This window comes from Chelonus insularis, unplaced genomic scaffold (assembly GCF_013357705.1).
Source record: "Chelonus insularis isolate UGA/USDA-ARS -01 unplaced genomic scaffold, ASM1335770v1 contig_148_pilon, whole genome shotgun sequence".
NCBI classification, from domain to species: domain Eukaryota; kingdom Metazoa; phylum Arthropoda; class Insecta; order Hymenoptera; family Braconidae; genus Chelonus; species Chelonus insularis.
This window is the reverse complement of record NW_023276389.1, coordinates 29,717-47,884: the sequence shown is the minus strand read 5'-3', so window position 1 is coordinate 47,884 and position 18,168 is coordinate 29,717. Positions and strand designations below refer to the sequence as shown.

Sequence of the window (18,168 nt, the reverse complement as noted above, 5' to 3'; positions counted from 1 at the left end):
ACTTGAACAAGAAACAGAAAAAAAAATTGCCTATGACTGGGATCGAACCCTGCCCAGCAAAATAAAAGGCCGGGGCTCTAACCACTGAGCTATTATGGTTCCAATAATATAAACGATGCTTGAAAATTATAAGCTACAGGCTTGGGCACAGAGAGTGTGGGTAGAGCTTGCCGGGGAAGTGCCGAAACTCGCCGCGGATTGTTTAAACTATTTTTTATTGTTAATAAGTTGTTAAAAAAGGCTATTATCAATGTATTTGTACAAAAAAAGGTTAATGACCCTGTTCAAATATTGTCTCATTTGTCATCGATTGATTGAAAAATAATTTTACATAAAAATTGAAATTTAAAACTCATTTTTGGCATGATAAAATTGCAATTACATGCAATTTAAATAAAAAAACAATTTTGCCGCAATTGGAATCGAACACCGTTCGGTAAAATAAATGTCGAACTTTCTGACTACAGAGCCAGCATATTTTCATTTACTTTGTTTACGTTTAGATATCATAAGCTTCAGGCTTGGTAACAGAGGGTGGGGGATGTGCTTGCTCGTCAACTGTTCGAACTCGCAGTCTTCTCTGAAAAATAAGACGGAGATAGATAGATATATTCTGTGCTCTGTCTTGCTCGAAACAGATTATTCAAAAAGCTGTAAATTTCTTGGTGCCCTAAGACTCCCTTTTTGTAGTGCATCCCTGAAAATTATCATTTTTCGAACGATTTCCCTGTTACCTACTCAATTTCAGTTGATGTCAAGCTTCGGCCTTTTGCCGCCCAACGTGAGGGCGTAAAGTCAACTCCGGGAAACTTTCTGACTTCAGCCCAGCCTTTATGTTAATTTATGTAAAATTATTTTTCAATCAATCGATGACAAATGAGACAATATTTGAACAGGGTCATTAACCTTTTTTTGTACAAATACATTGATAATAGCCTTTTTTAACAACTTATTAACAATAAAAAATAGTTTAAACAATCCGCGGCGAGTTTCGGCACTTCCCCGGCAAGCTCTACCCACACTCTCTGTGCCCAAGCCTGTAGCTTATAATTTTCAAGCATCGTTTATATTATTGGAACCATAATAGCTCAGTGGTTAGAGCCCCGGCCTTTTATTTTGCTGGGCAGGGTTCGATCCCAGTCATAGGCAATTTTTTTTTCTGTTTCTTGTTCAAGTGACTTTATATACTTATAAATCAATTCATATATTTTATTACATTATTCTTCCAATTAATTACGAAAAAAAACTTGTTTTTCTGAAAATAAGCTGAGGGTGAGGAACGAGTTACTATGAATTCTATGTTTAAATTGCTGCTAAATATTTTTAAATTATTTTTAAAAAAAAACTACATTTATATAATTGTACTAAAAAAGGGTTTATGGTCCTGTATGAATGTCTTCTTCCTTAGCGTTCATTAATTAAGAGAATTATAAAAAAAAAGAAAACTTAAATTCTTATTAAGAATCAATTTTGGCTTATTAAAATTATAATTACATTCAATTTCACTAAAAAAAAAAAAAGAAAAAAAAATTGGCCGAGATTGGGATTGAACCCTGCTCTGCAAAATAAAAGTCTGGTACTTTAACCACAAAGCCAGCATATTTCCAATCAAAACTTCATGTTTATTCATCTTAAACTACATTCTTCGATCCGTAGACTTGGAATTGAGCTCGCTTATTGACATTTAATGAGCATTTTTTCAATATGGATGACTGAGATCATCTGTGAAGATAATGCTGTCACCTATCAAAATTTTTTCAAACTAATTTCCGGAGAGAATCATCTGGAATACAAGATTTCTAATTATTTCTAAATTATTCAATTTTATACTATGAATTGATTTTTTTAACATTCAGACAGGTGGCAAGGACTGACGCAAACATGAATTTTGGGCATAAAAAGGTATAAAAATAAAATAATTAGTGATTTTTCATCTGAATGATGTGGCCGCCATCTTTGAATTTAAGCGCGGCAAGTCAATTCATAATTTTTTCATTATTCTTTCTAATTTTTTTAATAAAAATATTCACTACATACAAAAAATTGTTGTTTACGTCAGTCCGGCATTAATTCCTCTGTAATTCGGTACCTAATTCTATAGAAATAATACTAAATTGGCGAAGAAATTAGAAATATCCCGATCCCATGTATTTGGATAGGGGGAATCAGTCGCCTCTCTGACTTCAGCCCAGCCATGGAGAATATAATAAGGAGGCCGAGCTTAGGGATAGAATTTTGGTACTTAAAGTAGAGTTGGTGGATAGTTCTCCTAAATTCTACGGACAGCGCTGATGTCAAGAAGCGTCAGAAAAATTGAAACAAGTGGGCGAATAGGAGAAGAGAGAGGGATAAGAAAATAAAAGCGCTACAGTGGTAGCGCCCACATCAGTTGAGGCCAGACAGCCTAGAGAAGAAGGTACAGAAAACATGATTTTTGTAGCTTCTAAAGTCTGTAACTTTCTTCAACATCAATATTAAGGAATAAAAATTGGCAGACTAATAGAGAACAGTCTGATCTATAATCCTGCCCAACTAAAATGATTAGAAACCATGAATCGACCTCGCGGGCAATTATGAGAGCAATTATTATTATGAGGGCAATTATTCCCCAACGTCAGTGCGGCCTCCTCATTCTATTCTCTATGAGCCCAGCCTTAAATCACTAAAAACGTAAAGTGGAGGAAAGCAACAAGCGACATCTGGCTTGACAAGGTCCAAATGAGGTATAGGCGCCATTTTATAAATCCAGCATAAGTTAACATTATTACTTAATTTCATATCATTTACTGAATTTCAAGTACTAATTTTTATAAGGATTGTAAAAATGAAGCTGCTAGAAATTTTGTGAGAAAAAAATTTCCTGCCCAAATTATTATTAACATTTTATCGTCATGAATTTATCTTTTTATTCATAATAATCATAAAATTGTTTGAAGAATCTTAATTAAAGAAATTTTGGCCTAAGAATTTTAATGCCAGAAAGTTTCAAATTGGAAAAAAATTGAATTTTATTTACAATTTCGCTCAAAAATTCCTAATTTGATTCTCTCCCTCTCAGCAGTGATATCAAAATATTTGCTTCAGAACAACGGTAGATACATACATGAATGACAATTCTGGTTAACAAACGTAAGTCTTTCGTCAGTCGATTTGACTACTAGGTAAGAGATTTGTTATGTGGTAGAGCATCCCCTCGACTTCTGGTCCAGTCTTTTTTCGAAAAGTAAGCCTGTACAAGTCGTAGAACTGCAAAATAAAGGGTCAAAAAGAAAGAGAGAGTTGAAATACATAATTATCATGTTATTATTATTATTATATTAAATTTCTATTTTTTTCATATTCATACGTTTTTAACATGCGTTACAAACTGCTGAATTACTAAATGTTACAGCATTCAATAATTAGCATTAATGCATTTAAGATAGTAATACAAGAAAAATGTTTTATATAACATAGAGCATTGCGAATAGAAGAGCAACGTTGAACATAACGTCATAAGACCACTTTATCATACCTGTCATCACTTAAAACATGATAATGGACGAGTCTTGCGGGGAACAATTTAATATCATTTTGTCTTACTATGCTAACAATACTAAATATATTTGTCGAAGTATTTATCTTCTGTGTTTACATTCATATTAATTGCCAACTATTGCATTTTATATGGTTTCTAATGTATTTAGTAGATTACGAAAAATTCATTTTTTAAAAATTCATGTTTGATAAATTATTCATTAAAATGACTATCATTAATTTATATCTGATCGAATCGAATCTGAAATTACTATTTTGAGAAATAGAGTAAAAAATTTGTGCTTCTACCTAAGTATTAGCCTCTTCATGAATTAACGTGTTTACCTCAAAGCAAGAGTTAAAGAGAAAATTTTGGAAAGTATGATTTCACTTAAAATTTAATCATGTTTAAGTTATACATAACATGTTGCAGAGATACATACATACAAACATGTGCACACACGGTCATCCTCTTAGTAACCATGTTATAAATACCTTAAAATGTGAAGACATATCAAAATTTGAAATTTTCAAAATCGAATTTATCACAATAAATTCATTGAGCGATTTTCAGTGAGGGATGAACTTGTGAGTTTGCATCACCAAACTAGCCGTGTCACCAACATGCTAAGATTAAACATAAAAGCTGACAATGCTCAATTTACAAATTTTCAATTTTTGTACTACAATTAATTAGTTTATTTTACAGTTCTAAGTTTTCACTTTTATTGCCAGTCGCTATGACTGCTTAAAATTGTTTATTAAGTATCTATGAGGACTATCTACTATCTTTAGACATCATAGATATAAAAAAGGTTTATCGGATTTCGATGAAAAATAATATTAATGAACATCTATGGCTAAAATATTCTCGGTGTTTTTTTTTATTTACAAGATATTTTTATAAAGCATTTTTTTGAAAACTTTCTAAAAATTTTTTTCAACTCTTATTCCGCAGTAAACATATTGATTCTTTTAAGAGCTTATCATTGTTTTTGCAATGATTACGTGATGTTCTCCAAAATGGTCATTTTATCTCTGGTGTCAGTAGGTTATTGAGCATTAAAGTGAAACATAATTTATTTAAATAAAAGAGAGAAATTTTTATTTTATTTCTCGGTCAATTGAATTACGCGCTCAAACTAAAAACAAAAAAATCGACCTCCGACTTATTTTTCATAAGAAACAGCTATCAAAAAATAAGATCTGATTTGGACTATTTTTCTTTGATGTTAGAATATGCTGACAAAATAAGACCTGATTTGTAAAATTTAAAATTGGTTTGGACATAGTTCTTCAAAATGAAATTAATATTATTCCAATTCTTAAGTCAAAGCCAAATCTTAACTATAAGTGACCTGATTTAGATGATTTAAATTTGGTTTTGATGTACTTCGATTGAATAAAATGTTTTTATCAAAGTTACTAAGTCAAAAACAGGTTTTAATTCCTAAGAGGAATACAAGATCTGCTTCAGACCTAATATCAATAGCGAATAAAAATTCATAGTAAATAGATTTATTTTAAATTAAAATTTAAGATAACCGAGTAGCTACGCCGGTTAAAGTACTGCTTTTGAAATTCAGCGGCCGCAGGTTCAAATCCCACTGGAAGAAGACGAAGAAATTCAATTGCTATTAGTACTTTTCTTAGAATCATCAGTTAATTTGATAGTTTTTCTGAACGAATTTAAATACAACATGAACAAAATAATTTACCAAAAAATTTTTTTTGTAGTTGTGTTTTAAATTTAAATCAAATGTTATTCGACTCAAACAATTGATATATCTATTCATTTACGCACTAGCACATTGTGGAAAGAGAAGACATATATTGAAGTCGAAATCAGCATTTGAAAATTTTTAGACTTTATTTCGACTTAGAAAACAAGACTTGATTTTGGATCAATTATTGTGTACGTAGTTCTAAATCAGGTCAAGACAATTTTTAGTTTTGTTCTGCTTTTGACTTTTTTTAAACTCGAAATTAAATCTTATGCTTTTACTTGGGTGTATGCATTTAAATCTCATTGTTACTATCAACAGTGAATTAATAGTTAATCATCTCCAGACATTGTAAAAAAGCACAACATGGTGTTATCTTTACATGTCAATATTCTAAGTACTTCGATGCAGAAGCTTTTCTCTTATGTTATTTTTCAATATATCAATTAATTAGTTTGCACATTTAAATAAAAATAAGTGTATTTATTTTAATACGCCACTTTTCTCCTTAAGACACATTTTCGGTTTAATTTACTTATTGGAAATAATTTAACAGTAGAATTTTGGTCATTAACAGTTTTCATGTGATATGACTAGTATCTATGAGTTACTGCACGGAGCAGCTGTCACTATTTGGACTGAAAAAAATTAAGAAATGATGATGAAATCTTTTTAAGACATTAACGATAACGTTATGTATTTTCTTTACTATAAGTTAAATACAGTTGTTATAGAAAAATCGTGTTAATTTTTGGATTAAAGAGATCACTATGATAGAGATAAATTTAAAACAACTTATTATCAACGTTGAATTAATGTTCACAATCTTTGATAAGAAAATAGTTTATTAACTGACGTGCAATGTTTACACAACTGTTGACCGTAATACAACGTTTTCTTTTTTGAAAAAATATTAAGTAACAGTTGCAAAAAATATGCCTCTTAACTACAATTATGCCGATCAATAAAATAATATGTTTATTGTAATAAGTTGATACAAGGTTCAATTGATCAGCAATTAACTCTAAAAATACCGTTTATAAATGGTTAACTCGTAGTTAATAAATTGAACAATCTAACGGTTGATTGATAGCTAATTTTAAATAAAATTACTTTGAAATGACACAAAGTAAACGCTAAAGTTACTATAAAACTTAAAATAATTAATACGAAGATTAGTTACCTGCAATGAGTAGTTAGCTAAAAAGATTATTCAAAAATATTGAAAATTAAGAATGCTCACATTCTCAAAATATTTGAAATTGATGAAATAAATGCATTTCTCTTACACGGAGAGGAAGAAATTGTCAATTTTACTCCAATAAATAGTAGCCTGTCGATTCAGGTACGAAAATAGCAATAAGCAATTGTTTAATTAGTACACATTAGTACACAGAAAAATTTTTTCTTGTAAACATTTCATTTCACTCTTCAATTGTAATATTTTATTTTTATTTTTGTATAATTTACAATTTTGATTCATAATACAATTTTTACAAAAAAAAATTGTAACATCTACTAATTAAACAATAGCTTATTGCCATTTTTGTGCCCAAATTGACAGGCTAATATTTATTGGAGAAAAATGAACAATTCCTTTTTCTTCGCATATTGGTCAATATTTCAAACATTTATATTTGTTTAATTAAACACCTACTCCACAGGACATACACGTATGTACCAGAAATCATAAAAACACATTAACTTTATGTTATTATCTTTTATGTATAGAGATAGTATTTAACACTGTATTATTATTCAACTTAAAATTGATAAATTACTATTAATAAAGTTAACTACTTAATTTTATCGTAGGCGCTTCAACTAATTAAATATTATTGACATATGCTAGAACAGTTACATAATGAACTAGTTAGTAAAAATGTCTCCTATTTTTATAACTTCATATTGAGATATACTTAAAATTATGTAATACTTAATTAACAGGTATTTTACAAGATGCTGAAAAAGAGAAGAAATGTATGATGGAGGGTGTGGGGGTTTCGCGCAGTGGGGGTAAAGAGGCAGGAGGTGCTATAGATGTTCTCGATAATAATGTTTCTATTTCATTAGCTCAAAGTATTAGAAACACAGTTAATAAAGACTCTTTAATTGTCAAAGAAAATTTCATGAAGCCTAGTTTTCTCGAAGATTCTCAAATTATAAATAACTCCAAAATTACATCAATACCTGAAGCAATATCTACTCAAACTTATATTGGTCCCGATAAAACGAGTACAACATACAAAGAAAATGAAGAAATTACTAAGAAACCTACTACTGCAAAAGAAATGTTAGATATATATTCTAACAGTAATAGAGACATTGACAACTCTCAAGAAAATATTATAGAAGCCGGAAACCGTCATGAAACACCTATAAACATAAACGTTGATGACTACAATGATAATCAAACAAAAAAAAAAGAAAAGCGCAAAATATTACCAGAAATTTTTAAAAGATCGAAATTAAGAGAAGAAAAGACTACAGATTCTCAAGAAACATCTGCGGAAGGTGAAAATGGAGAGTTCAGAAAAAACACGGAATTTATCAAAGACACCACAAAAAATGTCAAACATATCAAAGAACTATCTGCAGATTTGGCGTTTAATGCTACAAATGATATAATGAATGACAACAAAAAATTGATAGCGAGCAGTCGACACCGTCAGTTAGTATGGTCAACTGCTGACTTCTTGTACGACGCAAAAAAAAGTGCAGAAAAATTCATTTCTGACGCAAATATAGAAAACAATCATACCGATGGAATAGAGAAAAATAGAAAACAACCGGAGGATGACCAAAAAACACAGCTAAATGCAGAAATTCATACAACAGATCAAAAATCAAAATATGAAACACTTTCGAAAAAGTCAGAGAGTTCGAAAAAAAATGATTCCAAAAGAACGAAAACCAAATTACCTACAGAACCTCAGCATTCCAATGAAGATAGAGAAAGATTGGCCTCAGAACTAAACATTGCTCGTGTACAATGTAAACAAAGTGATATTACACGTAAAACAGAGATAAAATTAATAAAGAAGAAAGAATCCTCCACAAAGAAAATAAATAAAGACAACGATAGAAAATATGACACATTAACGAAAGAAAAGACAGAAACACCAACATTATTTTTCGGAATTTTTAAAAGTTCAAAAACGGAAAAAGAAAACAGTAGTAGTTCACGAGACGAAAGATCGTTGAGAATAGAATATGACGAAAAAGAAAACAAAAAGGTTACATTAACTGACAAGGAAGGTGATAACAACGAGACAGATCGTAAGAATAAAGAAAATAATGTTGCCCACATAAAAGTATCTGAGATAATGAACACAATAGATATAGTAAAACCAGAAGTTACTGAGGAATTAAAATTAACATCTGACGAAGTAAATTCTTCTAGAAGTACGGTAGAGCGTGAAATCGATGATTCTCTGGAATCTATTAAAAATAAAACATCGAAAGAAGCTAAAAAAGCTAAAGATAAAAGTAAAGGATTTTTTTCGGGAATTTTCAAGGGTGTAAAACATGCAGCTGATGAAGTTGTTGACGATGTAAAAGAGTTTGTTGATGAGACCAAAAAAGAAGCTGGGGATAAAGGAAGTCATCGTAAAGAAAAAACAGCCGTCGACGATGGTACCGGCATTGACGACCATGTAAAGGTGATGCAAGAATACGCTATTCATGCGACTGGTAAAGAAAACCAAAATCTATTGAATGAAGTGATGGATTCTTCACAAAAAGCTGTTGATAAAGTTATTCAAAAAGCTGCTGATAGTGCAGGTACTTTAGCTAAAGTAATTGATAAAGCGACGTGTGATGTTGTTTCTGAAGGAATTGTTAAAAAAAATTCTGCAAAAGATGAAGTAATTGAAAAAATCGAGAACGACATTGGTGTGGCGGAGACTGAACTTTCAGAAGAAGCTCATCAGCTGGAGATTGATGCAGAAGGCTCGAAAAGATCGCTCGAAAGTAGCGTTAACCGTGTAGTCGATGGTGTCTATAAACCAGTATCTGAGACAATGAACACAATAGATATAGTAAAACCAGAAGTTACTGAGGAATTAAAATTAACATCTGACGAAGTAAATTCTTCTAGAAGTACGGTAGAGCGTGAAATCGATGATTCTCTGGAATCTATTAAAAATAAAACATCGAAAGAAGCTAAAAAAGCTAAAGATAAAAGTAAAGGATTTTTTTCGGGAATTTTCAAGGGTGTAAAACATGCAGCTGATGAAGTTGTTGACGATGTAAAAGAGTTTGTTGATGAGACCAAAAAAGAAGCTGGGGATAAAGGAAGTCATCGTAAAGAAAAAACAGCCGTCGACGATGGTACCGGCATTGACGACCATGTAAAGGTGATGCAAGAATACGCTATTCATGCGACTGGTAAAGAAAACCAAAATCTATTGAATGAAGTGATGGATTCTTCACAAAAAGCTGTTGATAAAGTTATTCAAAAAGCTGCTGATAGTGCAGGTACTTTAGCTAAAGTAATTGATAAAGCGACGTGTGATGTTGTTTCTGAAGGAATTGTTAAAAAAAATTCTGCAAAAGATGAAGTAATTGAAAAAATCGAGAACGACATTGGTGTGGCGGAGACTGAACTTTCAGAAGAAGCTCATCAGCTGGAGATTGATGCAGAAGGCTCGAAAAGATCGCTCGAAAGTAGCGTTAACCGTGTAGTCGATGGTGTCTATAAACCAGTATCTGAGACAATGAACACAATAGATATAGTAAAACCAGAAGTTACTGAGGAATTAAAATTAACATCTGACGAAGTAAATTCTTCTAGAAGTACGGTAGAGCGTGAAATCGATGATTCTCTGGAATCTATTAAAAATAAAACATCGAAAGAAGCTAAAAAAGCTAAAGATAAAAGTAAAGGATTTTTTTCGGGAATTTTCAAGGGTGTAAAACATGCAGCTGATGAAGTTGTTGACGATGTAAAAGAGTTTGTTGATGAGACCAAAAAAGAAGCTGGGGATAAAGGAAGTCATCGTAAAGAAAAAACAGCCGTCGACGATGGTACCGGCATTGACGACCATGTAAAGGTGATGCAAGAATACGCTATTCATGCGACTGGTAAAGAAAACCAAAATCTATTGAATGAAGTGATGGATTCTTCACAAAAAGCTGTTGATAAAGTTATTCAAAAAGCTGCTGATAGTGCAGGTACTTTAGCTAAAGTAATTGATAAAGCGACGTGTGATGTTGTTTCTGAAGGAATTGTTAAAAAAAATTCTGCAAAAGATGAAGTAATTGAAAAAATCGAGAACGACATTGGTGTGGCGGAGACTGAACTTTCAGAAGAAGCTCATCAGCTGGAGATTGATGCAGAAGGCTCGAAAAGATCGCTCGAAAGTAGCGTTAACCGTGTAGTCGATGGTGTCTATAAACCAGTATCTGAGACAATGAACACAATAGATATAGTAAAACCAGAAGTTACTGAGGAATTAAAATTAACATCTGACGAAGTAAATTCTTCTAGAAGTACGGTAGAGCGTGAAATCGATGATTCTCTGGAATCTATTAAAAATAAAACATCGAAAGAAGCTAAAAAAGCTAAAGATAAAAGTAAAGGATTTTTTTCGGGAATTTTCAAGGGTGTAAAACATGCAGCTGATGAAGTTGTTGACGATGTAAAAGAGTTTGTTGATGAGACCAAAAAAGAAGCTGGGGATAAAGGAAGTCATCGTAAAGAAAAAACAGCCGTCGACGATGGTACCGGCATTGACGACCATGTAAAGGTGATGCAAGAATACGCTATTCATGCGACTGGTAAAGAAAACCAAAATCTATTGAATGAAGTGGTGGATTCTGTAAAAGAGTTTGTTGATGAGACCAAGAAGGACGTAGAAGATCAGTTTGGGTCGTATTGTTTACACGATCGTGTTAGTACTGGCCAATCGCTAAACACAGCCAATATAGAAATATCTCATGAGTTAGGGCACCTCGAGCCTCGCGTTGATCAGTCTGTTTCCACAGTCTTTTCTGAATCTGTGCGTCTGGCAACGGCATCTTCGCCATTCAACCCTGAAGAATTGGGTGATTGTAATATTGAAGGTATCTTCATAATAATTGTCTGTTTTACATTCCGGCATAATTCACGTATTAGATGTGTGATCTAAAATAATCTCCATTGTTTCTTACTTGTACTGCTCCTTTGTCCTGATTAACTTTTTGGATCTTTTTCGGTTTACATTATTTACTTTTAATTGTGGTTGGTTTCAATTCCATTACTTCGAATATTGTGAAATATTAAACCCCGATTGAAATGCAACTTATTTTCATTAAAAATCGTTATGCGCTGTACGGTCAAGTCTATTTTACATTTCTCTTTATTGCAATCTTTGCTGATGATATGACTCGTGCAATATTTAATAATTTGCTTCCACGCCGAGATATCAAAGTTTTTGTATAGATAGACCATCCAGATAGATTGCAGTGACTTTATATTGTATTACAGAGAAATGTGAGAGCATCTTAAGCCGAGTTTATTGAAATTTCCTTAATTCGTAATATCATAACTCCTTGATAATAATAAATCACATCGAATGTCGTGAGACCTATGGTTTATGTGTAATTTTCGTTAACATCATGTTTTTCTAATTACAATACCTGTCAGTGCGAATAGTGATGAAAATGTGTCAGTAATTAATTATTATAATTCGAATAATTTTCATGTTTCCGTATCTATTAATACAAATACAAACTATAATTATTTATGATTACTTAATTTTAATACGGTTGCTTATTAAATTATAATGTTTTTGTTTCATCCCGCATGGAAAAATTATGCGCGCATATATTTTTGGCAAATTCTGTATCGGCTTGATGTATATTTTTCTTATTACGCATATATGCGGGTTAATAATTTTTTTTTATGTGTCGTTTTTTATCTATTAAACTTTTTTCATATTTTGTATTTTTGAGAATCTAATTTCAACACAATTGTGCTCCATTAATAAAATCATTTCACGTGAAAATTATTTTTTTAGCGCAGTTTCTAAATAAGTATGAAAAGCTATTGAATTTTGATTTATTTCACTTTAATTATGCTTAAAAGTCGGTCAGCAAAACAGACAATTACCTCTATTATTTTCTTCTGACGTATTATCATAAAATATTCTTCTGAGTAATTAATTCTTTTTTCATAAATCGATTTACCATGATTCTTCAATGCTAATATTTTTAATGCAACTGAGAGAATCATAACAGTATTGGAATGATTAACATTCTCAATAGCAGTGCAATAAAAAGTTACCTGATTAATTCAATCACAGGAGAGTTGAGAGATAGTGGTAATATGAATCCATAATAAGGTTAAGAACATTAAGTCATTCCATTCACAAGTTTTTTTAAATCACGCTTTAAATGTTTTACTCGAATTATATCATGAGTCTCATGTTTTTTTGATGGATTTTTTTAGATGTTACCGAGGAAGCAACTATACGAGCCCGAATTATTGCGAATCAAGATTTAGCAGACATGAAATCTGGTAAGTTCTATCGATTTATACACACTAGTAAGTTAAAAGATGTGTTATCAACTTTCATGATGTATGATTGTCATAGCAGCTGAAATAGCCGAAAGAGATCAGTACGATAATATAATTTCTTACTCTTTTGGTGCCCTCAGTTATATTTAGCTTTATCTTCTATAGTTAGCACTTGCGGACGCTTATCACATTGACTAATATTTCACGAATGCATTTCATTGGAAATTGAATTAAAAATTACATGATTAATTTATCAGTTTTTTTCCATTACAATGAATTACATAATAATATCTGTAGTTAGTAGAGAAATCGGTTTGTTTTTACTTCGATACAAAATATTTTACTCAAGTTTTTCCAATTTTTTTCCCAGTAAACACTGTTAGATTCATGTTACATTGCTGTTATAGAACTTTGTTATATGTGGAATGTTGCAGCAATACAACATAGGTCTAACATACACCTTACTATTTCCTGTTCAATGACATAACATTGTTATCTTACTGTTATGTTACGATAATATAACCTTTATGATATCGTGATGTTACAGGCTCGAGTAGAAAATAAGTCAGGTTGGGATCCGGTCCGGATCTGGTATCCCAGGTTCCCTGTTAGGGCTCAAGAAGGTAAATCTGATCAGGTCCAGGTTCTTAATGTACCGCCTTAAATAGTCCAGTACGTTTCAGGCTATCTCACATGGCCGTAATGATAATTTTTTTTTTTATTAAAAATAAAAAATATTCAGACACTTCTTTTTTTTGACTATCACATTGGAAATATTATTAATTGATTACGATTAATGAAATTCCCAAAGAAAATTATACTTATGGGGATTCGAATCTATGACTACTATTTTGCCCAACTTAAACCGGTATCTTAACCGGCTTAGCTATCGACTATTAAATGAAATATGATATTTGCACATATATCAACAGATACATATGTAATATTTTTTTAAAAGACAAATACCAATAATATATTTATTTAAATGTTCAGTAATCAATCAAGTTTAATTGATTAAAACACTTTGACGAAGTTTGATGAATTTGGTTGTCAACATATATAATATATTTATAGTCAGTATATTGGGATGAAATGATGTGTGCACGTATGTATGTACGGATGTTAGCATTTTTTCATTTTCGATATCTCAAAAATCGAGATATTGACTTTCACCAAAATTTACTCGAAAGATATTATTATTAAGCAAATCTGAGTGAAATTTGAACAAATTCGATAGAGATTTTTTTTTGTAACGAAATAAATAATAAATAAATGACAAAATTAGCTATTTGAAATTCTTCAAAGCTAAACAATAACGATTTTATTTAAAAATTAAGTCGATATTGACAAAAAATTATTGTTCACAATTGAATATGACTTGTAACAATTACATATTGTTTATAACAATGTGAATTTGTAATGAACAATTAAGAATAATGTGCAACAGTAGTGTGATCAGGGCAAGTTGTCTCAATCCCTGACTGTGTAGGTGCCAACTTACTAAACAAAAATTAATTTATTAAAAATCCTACCTGTAGGCGCCACTTGTCTTTTAGGCCACAAAACGAAAAACCTGAGTAAAGCTGGCTAGCTCTGTTACACCTGCAATTCACGAAAATTATCGTAATCACGAATAAACTTCACAAAATGTAATTTAACAATAATAATTATGGATTGTGTTCTGACTTGGTCAAGAGTGTTTTATTCATATCCTGACATTTTTTCCCCATCGCTTAATTAGACAACTCAAGGTCTCTCCTGCCAACTCATCTACGCCAATTAGACTGTTCTAATTAATTCCTAGGCGTAGATATTCCTTCTCAAAGGATCTAGAAGCTTCGAGAACGCAGAGTTTTCGGGAAAAACTCTGTCCGTAGTCGTCGGTTACTGCGAGTATTTGTACGTAGCTCGTACTCAGACGACTCTTGGGCATCATCGGACGATGCTAACCCACAGATAACTTTTTGTAACAATCAACTCGATACGTGTGTACTAGCAGAGAGCTCACGCAGTCGAACTTTCTAGTGAAAACCCAGAGAACTTTCCAGAATATTCCTCAGAAATGGAATAACTCATCAGTAGGGCCAGGAATTTCGGTGCGCAAAAAAAAAGATCATCAGATAATTTCGATTTTAATCAATAATAATTTAATAAAAATATTATCTTATCTGAAGATGAGGTTCAGACGATACAATGACAGTCCAGTACATAAAACGGCGAAATTGGGTTATATAAACAAATAGAATTTATATATATATATATACTCAAATAAAGAATGTATGAAAGTTACATTTCCGTAAATAAACAATTAAAAATATTAATTGCGTCGTAAACACTAAAAATTTTAATTAATTCAAATAAAGAAAAAATTCAATAAATTAAAATACAACTAAATGAATTTCCAATAAAGAAAAAAGCAAAAAAAATTCGTTTATCTTACTGTCATTAAAACTATACAGAGCCGAAAAATTGGATGTAACAGTGAATCTGCATCAAGTACATTCTACGATACTTTATCCAGTACTTTGTTCGGTAATAATACTATTTCGCAACGTTGGAGAATTATTGTAGTTTGTAAAGAGTGGACACCGCGTTCTTACTCGTTCTATGGTAATACTACAATGGATTCTTGCTGCAAATATTTTAGCTAGCTAGTACCTAACCTCTTAGAACCTAATCTAAAAGTGGATTCCTGAATTTATTATTAATGATTTTTTTTTTGTTTTTTTTTGTTTTTTTAAGTTATTCTAGCCACGTGGTTATAATAGCGCCGCCGAAAATAAATCAATTGTGATCTAATTGGTAAATTAGGTCAACTAGTGATCAATAAGTTGATAACGTACTGACTTACTGAAGGGCTGAGTGACAATAGATTCACCCATGTTGTTACAAGTATTAATCAATTACCTAATGCGTATATCGCAACGATTCGAATTCTTTCAACGAAATAATATTAGTAACGACAAGATATGACTTTCAGTAATTATGCATTATTTATAAAAATTTGAATTAGTTATAAGTAATTACTTATGGAAAGTTCGTCATTTTAACACAGACAAAGTGTGATTTGGCAAATTTGATATAGTTATATCTCTCTCGTCACAGACACCTACTAAGAACGGATTTTGACTAATGCCTATTCTAAATATTTTTTTCGTCGATCATCATCAGTTATTGTTACTGAACAAAATAATACGAAAATCTACAACTTTTGTCTAAAACATTTTTTCCATTTATTGCAGTTTTCGCGGCAAATGAATTTGAAGTTACAAATTGTCAATATGTAAAATTATTTTTCTTCGAGCAACATAACCTTAAAATAAAGAAGATTCGTTTCTACCATAGTAAATTATGTTTCGGGTTGGTTGTACAAGAAAGAAAAAAATTCCCCATTGACCTGGGCCTGAATATACTATCAACCACAGTAAAAAATCCTACGGCCGAACATGCTGTTCTTTATGCATTTTTTTTTTTCTTACAAATGTTTCGAACGCAGATAAAACATTTATTATTGATAACAAAAAAAAAATTAATTCAAAAACTTATAATCAAATTCAAGTTCTAATTGGCCCAACATTGGACTTTTTACAGTAAGACTATTTACCATGGTTAATAGTATTTTCGTCACACGCGTGTAATAAGTTCACTTTTTCATTAGAGAGGAGTTGAACTTTCTACGCAGGTATGATGGAAAATTATATACAGCCCCAAGGAGGATAATTAAACTTATTTAAATCGCGTGCTCACCACGTAGTTTGAACTAGTCTACTTTTTCTTCCTAGTCGTAAAATGTACTATTTCAAACTTAAGTCGATGGAAAATTTTTCTCTTGGAAGATTTTACTATGGTCCACAGTATAGAGGATTACAAGTTTGAACTGGTCTGACATTACTACATCCCATAATAAAATTTTATTGCAATCTGTAGAAAAAAATAATGTAATATTCTTTTCGTGTAGAGAGGCAATCAGATATCAATTACATTACATACCAAAGTCACTATATTACTAACTTCTCAGTGGGAAGTTATAGTAATGGTCCGATTTTGCGAATCCTGAATTTTGACATATCTCCATGTTTCAAGGCTCCCAGAGTTGAATACGATAATTTTCCAGTGGAGTCTGTGCATGTGTATGCACGTATGTGCGTTCAGAATTTTGGTTCGCCTCAATTATCTCGAAAACAAAAATGATATCGACGTCCCAATGAACATTGTTCTGTAAATTTTATATCACCGTGATAGAACTAAATTTTATTTGTTACATAAAATGTGAGTCACATATGACTCACATGTAATTTACAATTTTCCACTCATAAACGTAATAATGTGACGTAACATTGTTATATCGTTGTAATATGGATATAATGTTACAAATGTGACATACTCGTTATATTGTATCAAAAAAATTTTTTTAATGGTTGATGTTGCTAATATAATTAAATTCTACTTGATTCGAACCTACGACCGCTCGCACGCATACGACTTAAACCTTCACCTTAACCTGCTCGGCCATTCTAATACTTGGTATCTAAATAAGAATATTGGTCTGCATATGTAAATATTTTGATTGAATTTAATAATATTGATAACAGGATAAATAATTATGTTATTAATGAGTATAAATTTAGGTAATTAAAAAAAACCTATACCAATATCATTACGTGTATTTTAGATGATCAACGATTTATCATAATTAATTTGTTTATTTTTTAACAAATAACGGATATTGAAAATTAAAACGTGAACGTTAGATATAATAACATCCATGTATACATTTAACATAGTATACTTGTACCAAAGTTGTGTACCATGAGTGTTACATAAATTATGTATTGCAAATAAGCATATACATAATAGTATATTGTGCAACTAGGGCGGTAACTAGCTGATTGCTCACTGTCATCGTGGGCAATCAGCTAGGTATCGCCCTAGTTACACATTCTACTTTTCATTGCGAGTGCGGCAGGGGGTTCGTTTGGGGGGTTTTGAAGAGGTGGTCGGGGGGGAGGAAAACAGGGGGTTTGGGGGGCGGAGCCCCCCGCAAAGAAAAAAAAATTATTAACGCAACTTTGAACTGATTAGGTTTTCAGTAAAATCGATCAGCTATTTTTTTCAGGTCGCACCCAGACCACTGAAGAGTACTGATATTTATAATCTTAGATTTATGTTTATCATCAACAAAAAATTGAGCATATTATTTACATCTAAGTTTCATAATCAACTTTTATCGTACACCCAGCAAAGCAAGCGGGTATCAGTTAGTATATTAATAATTATGTTAATTATAATTACTACAAATTATCTTCCTACATGTGAGCCTATGTACTCATTATTAAGATAGTTATTACTACCTTTACTAATATTTATTAAATTAATAAATCATAAATGTACCTAAATTTTTCCCTAGTAGCTAAATAAACATAAGAT

General features: G+C 31.4%; 1 protein-coding gene across 15 annotated transcripts in view; it reads left to right on the top strand.

Annotated features, from left to right (window-relative positions):
- Window positions 1-18,168, top strand: part of LOC118063802 (uncharacterized) — a 76,134-nt gene that overhangs the window by 51,633 nt on the left and 6,333 nt on the right. For 13 of the 15 annotated variants that reach the window (XR_004689982.1, XR_004689981.1, XR_004689980.1 and 10 more), the window contains 2 exons: window positions 7,188-11,306; window positions 12,673-12,741. Coding sequence is in view for 4 of the 15 variants with exons in the window: in XM_035077955.1 (XP_034933846.1) it covers window positions 7,188-11,306; window positions 12,673-12,741 (4,188 nt within the window). In the remaining 11 variants the exon portion in view is untranslated. Of the gene's footprint in view, window positions 1-7,187; window positions 11,307-12,672; window positions 12,742-13,288; window positions 14,427-18,168 lie in introns of those variants that run through there. The other 2 variants (XR_004689985.1, XM_035077956.1) reach the window with 2 other exon arrangements.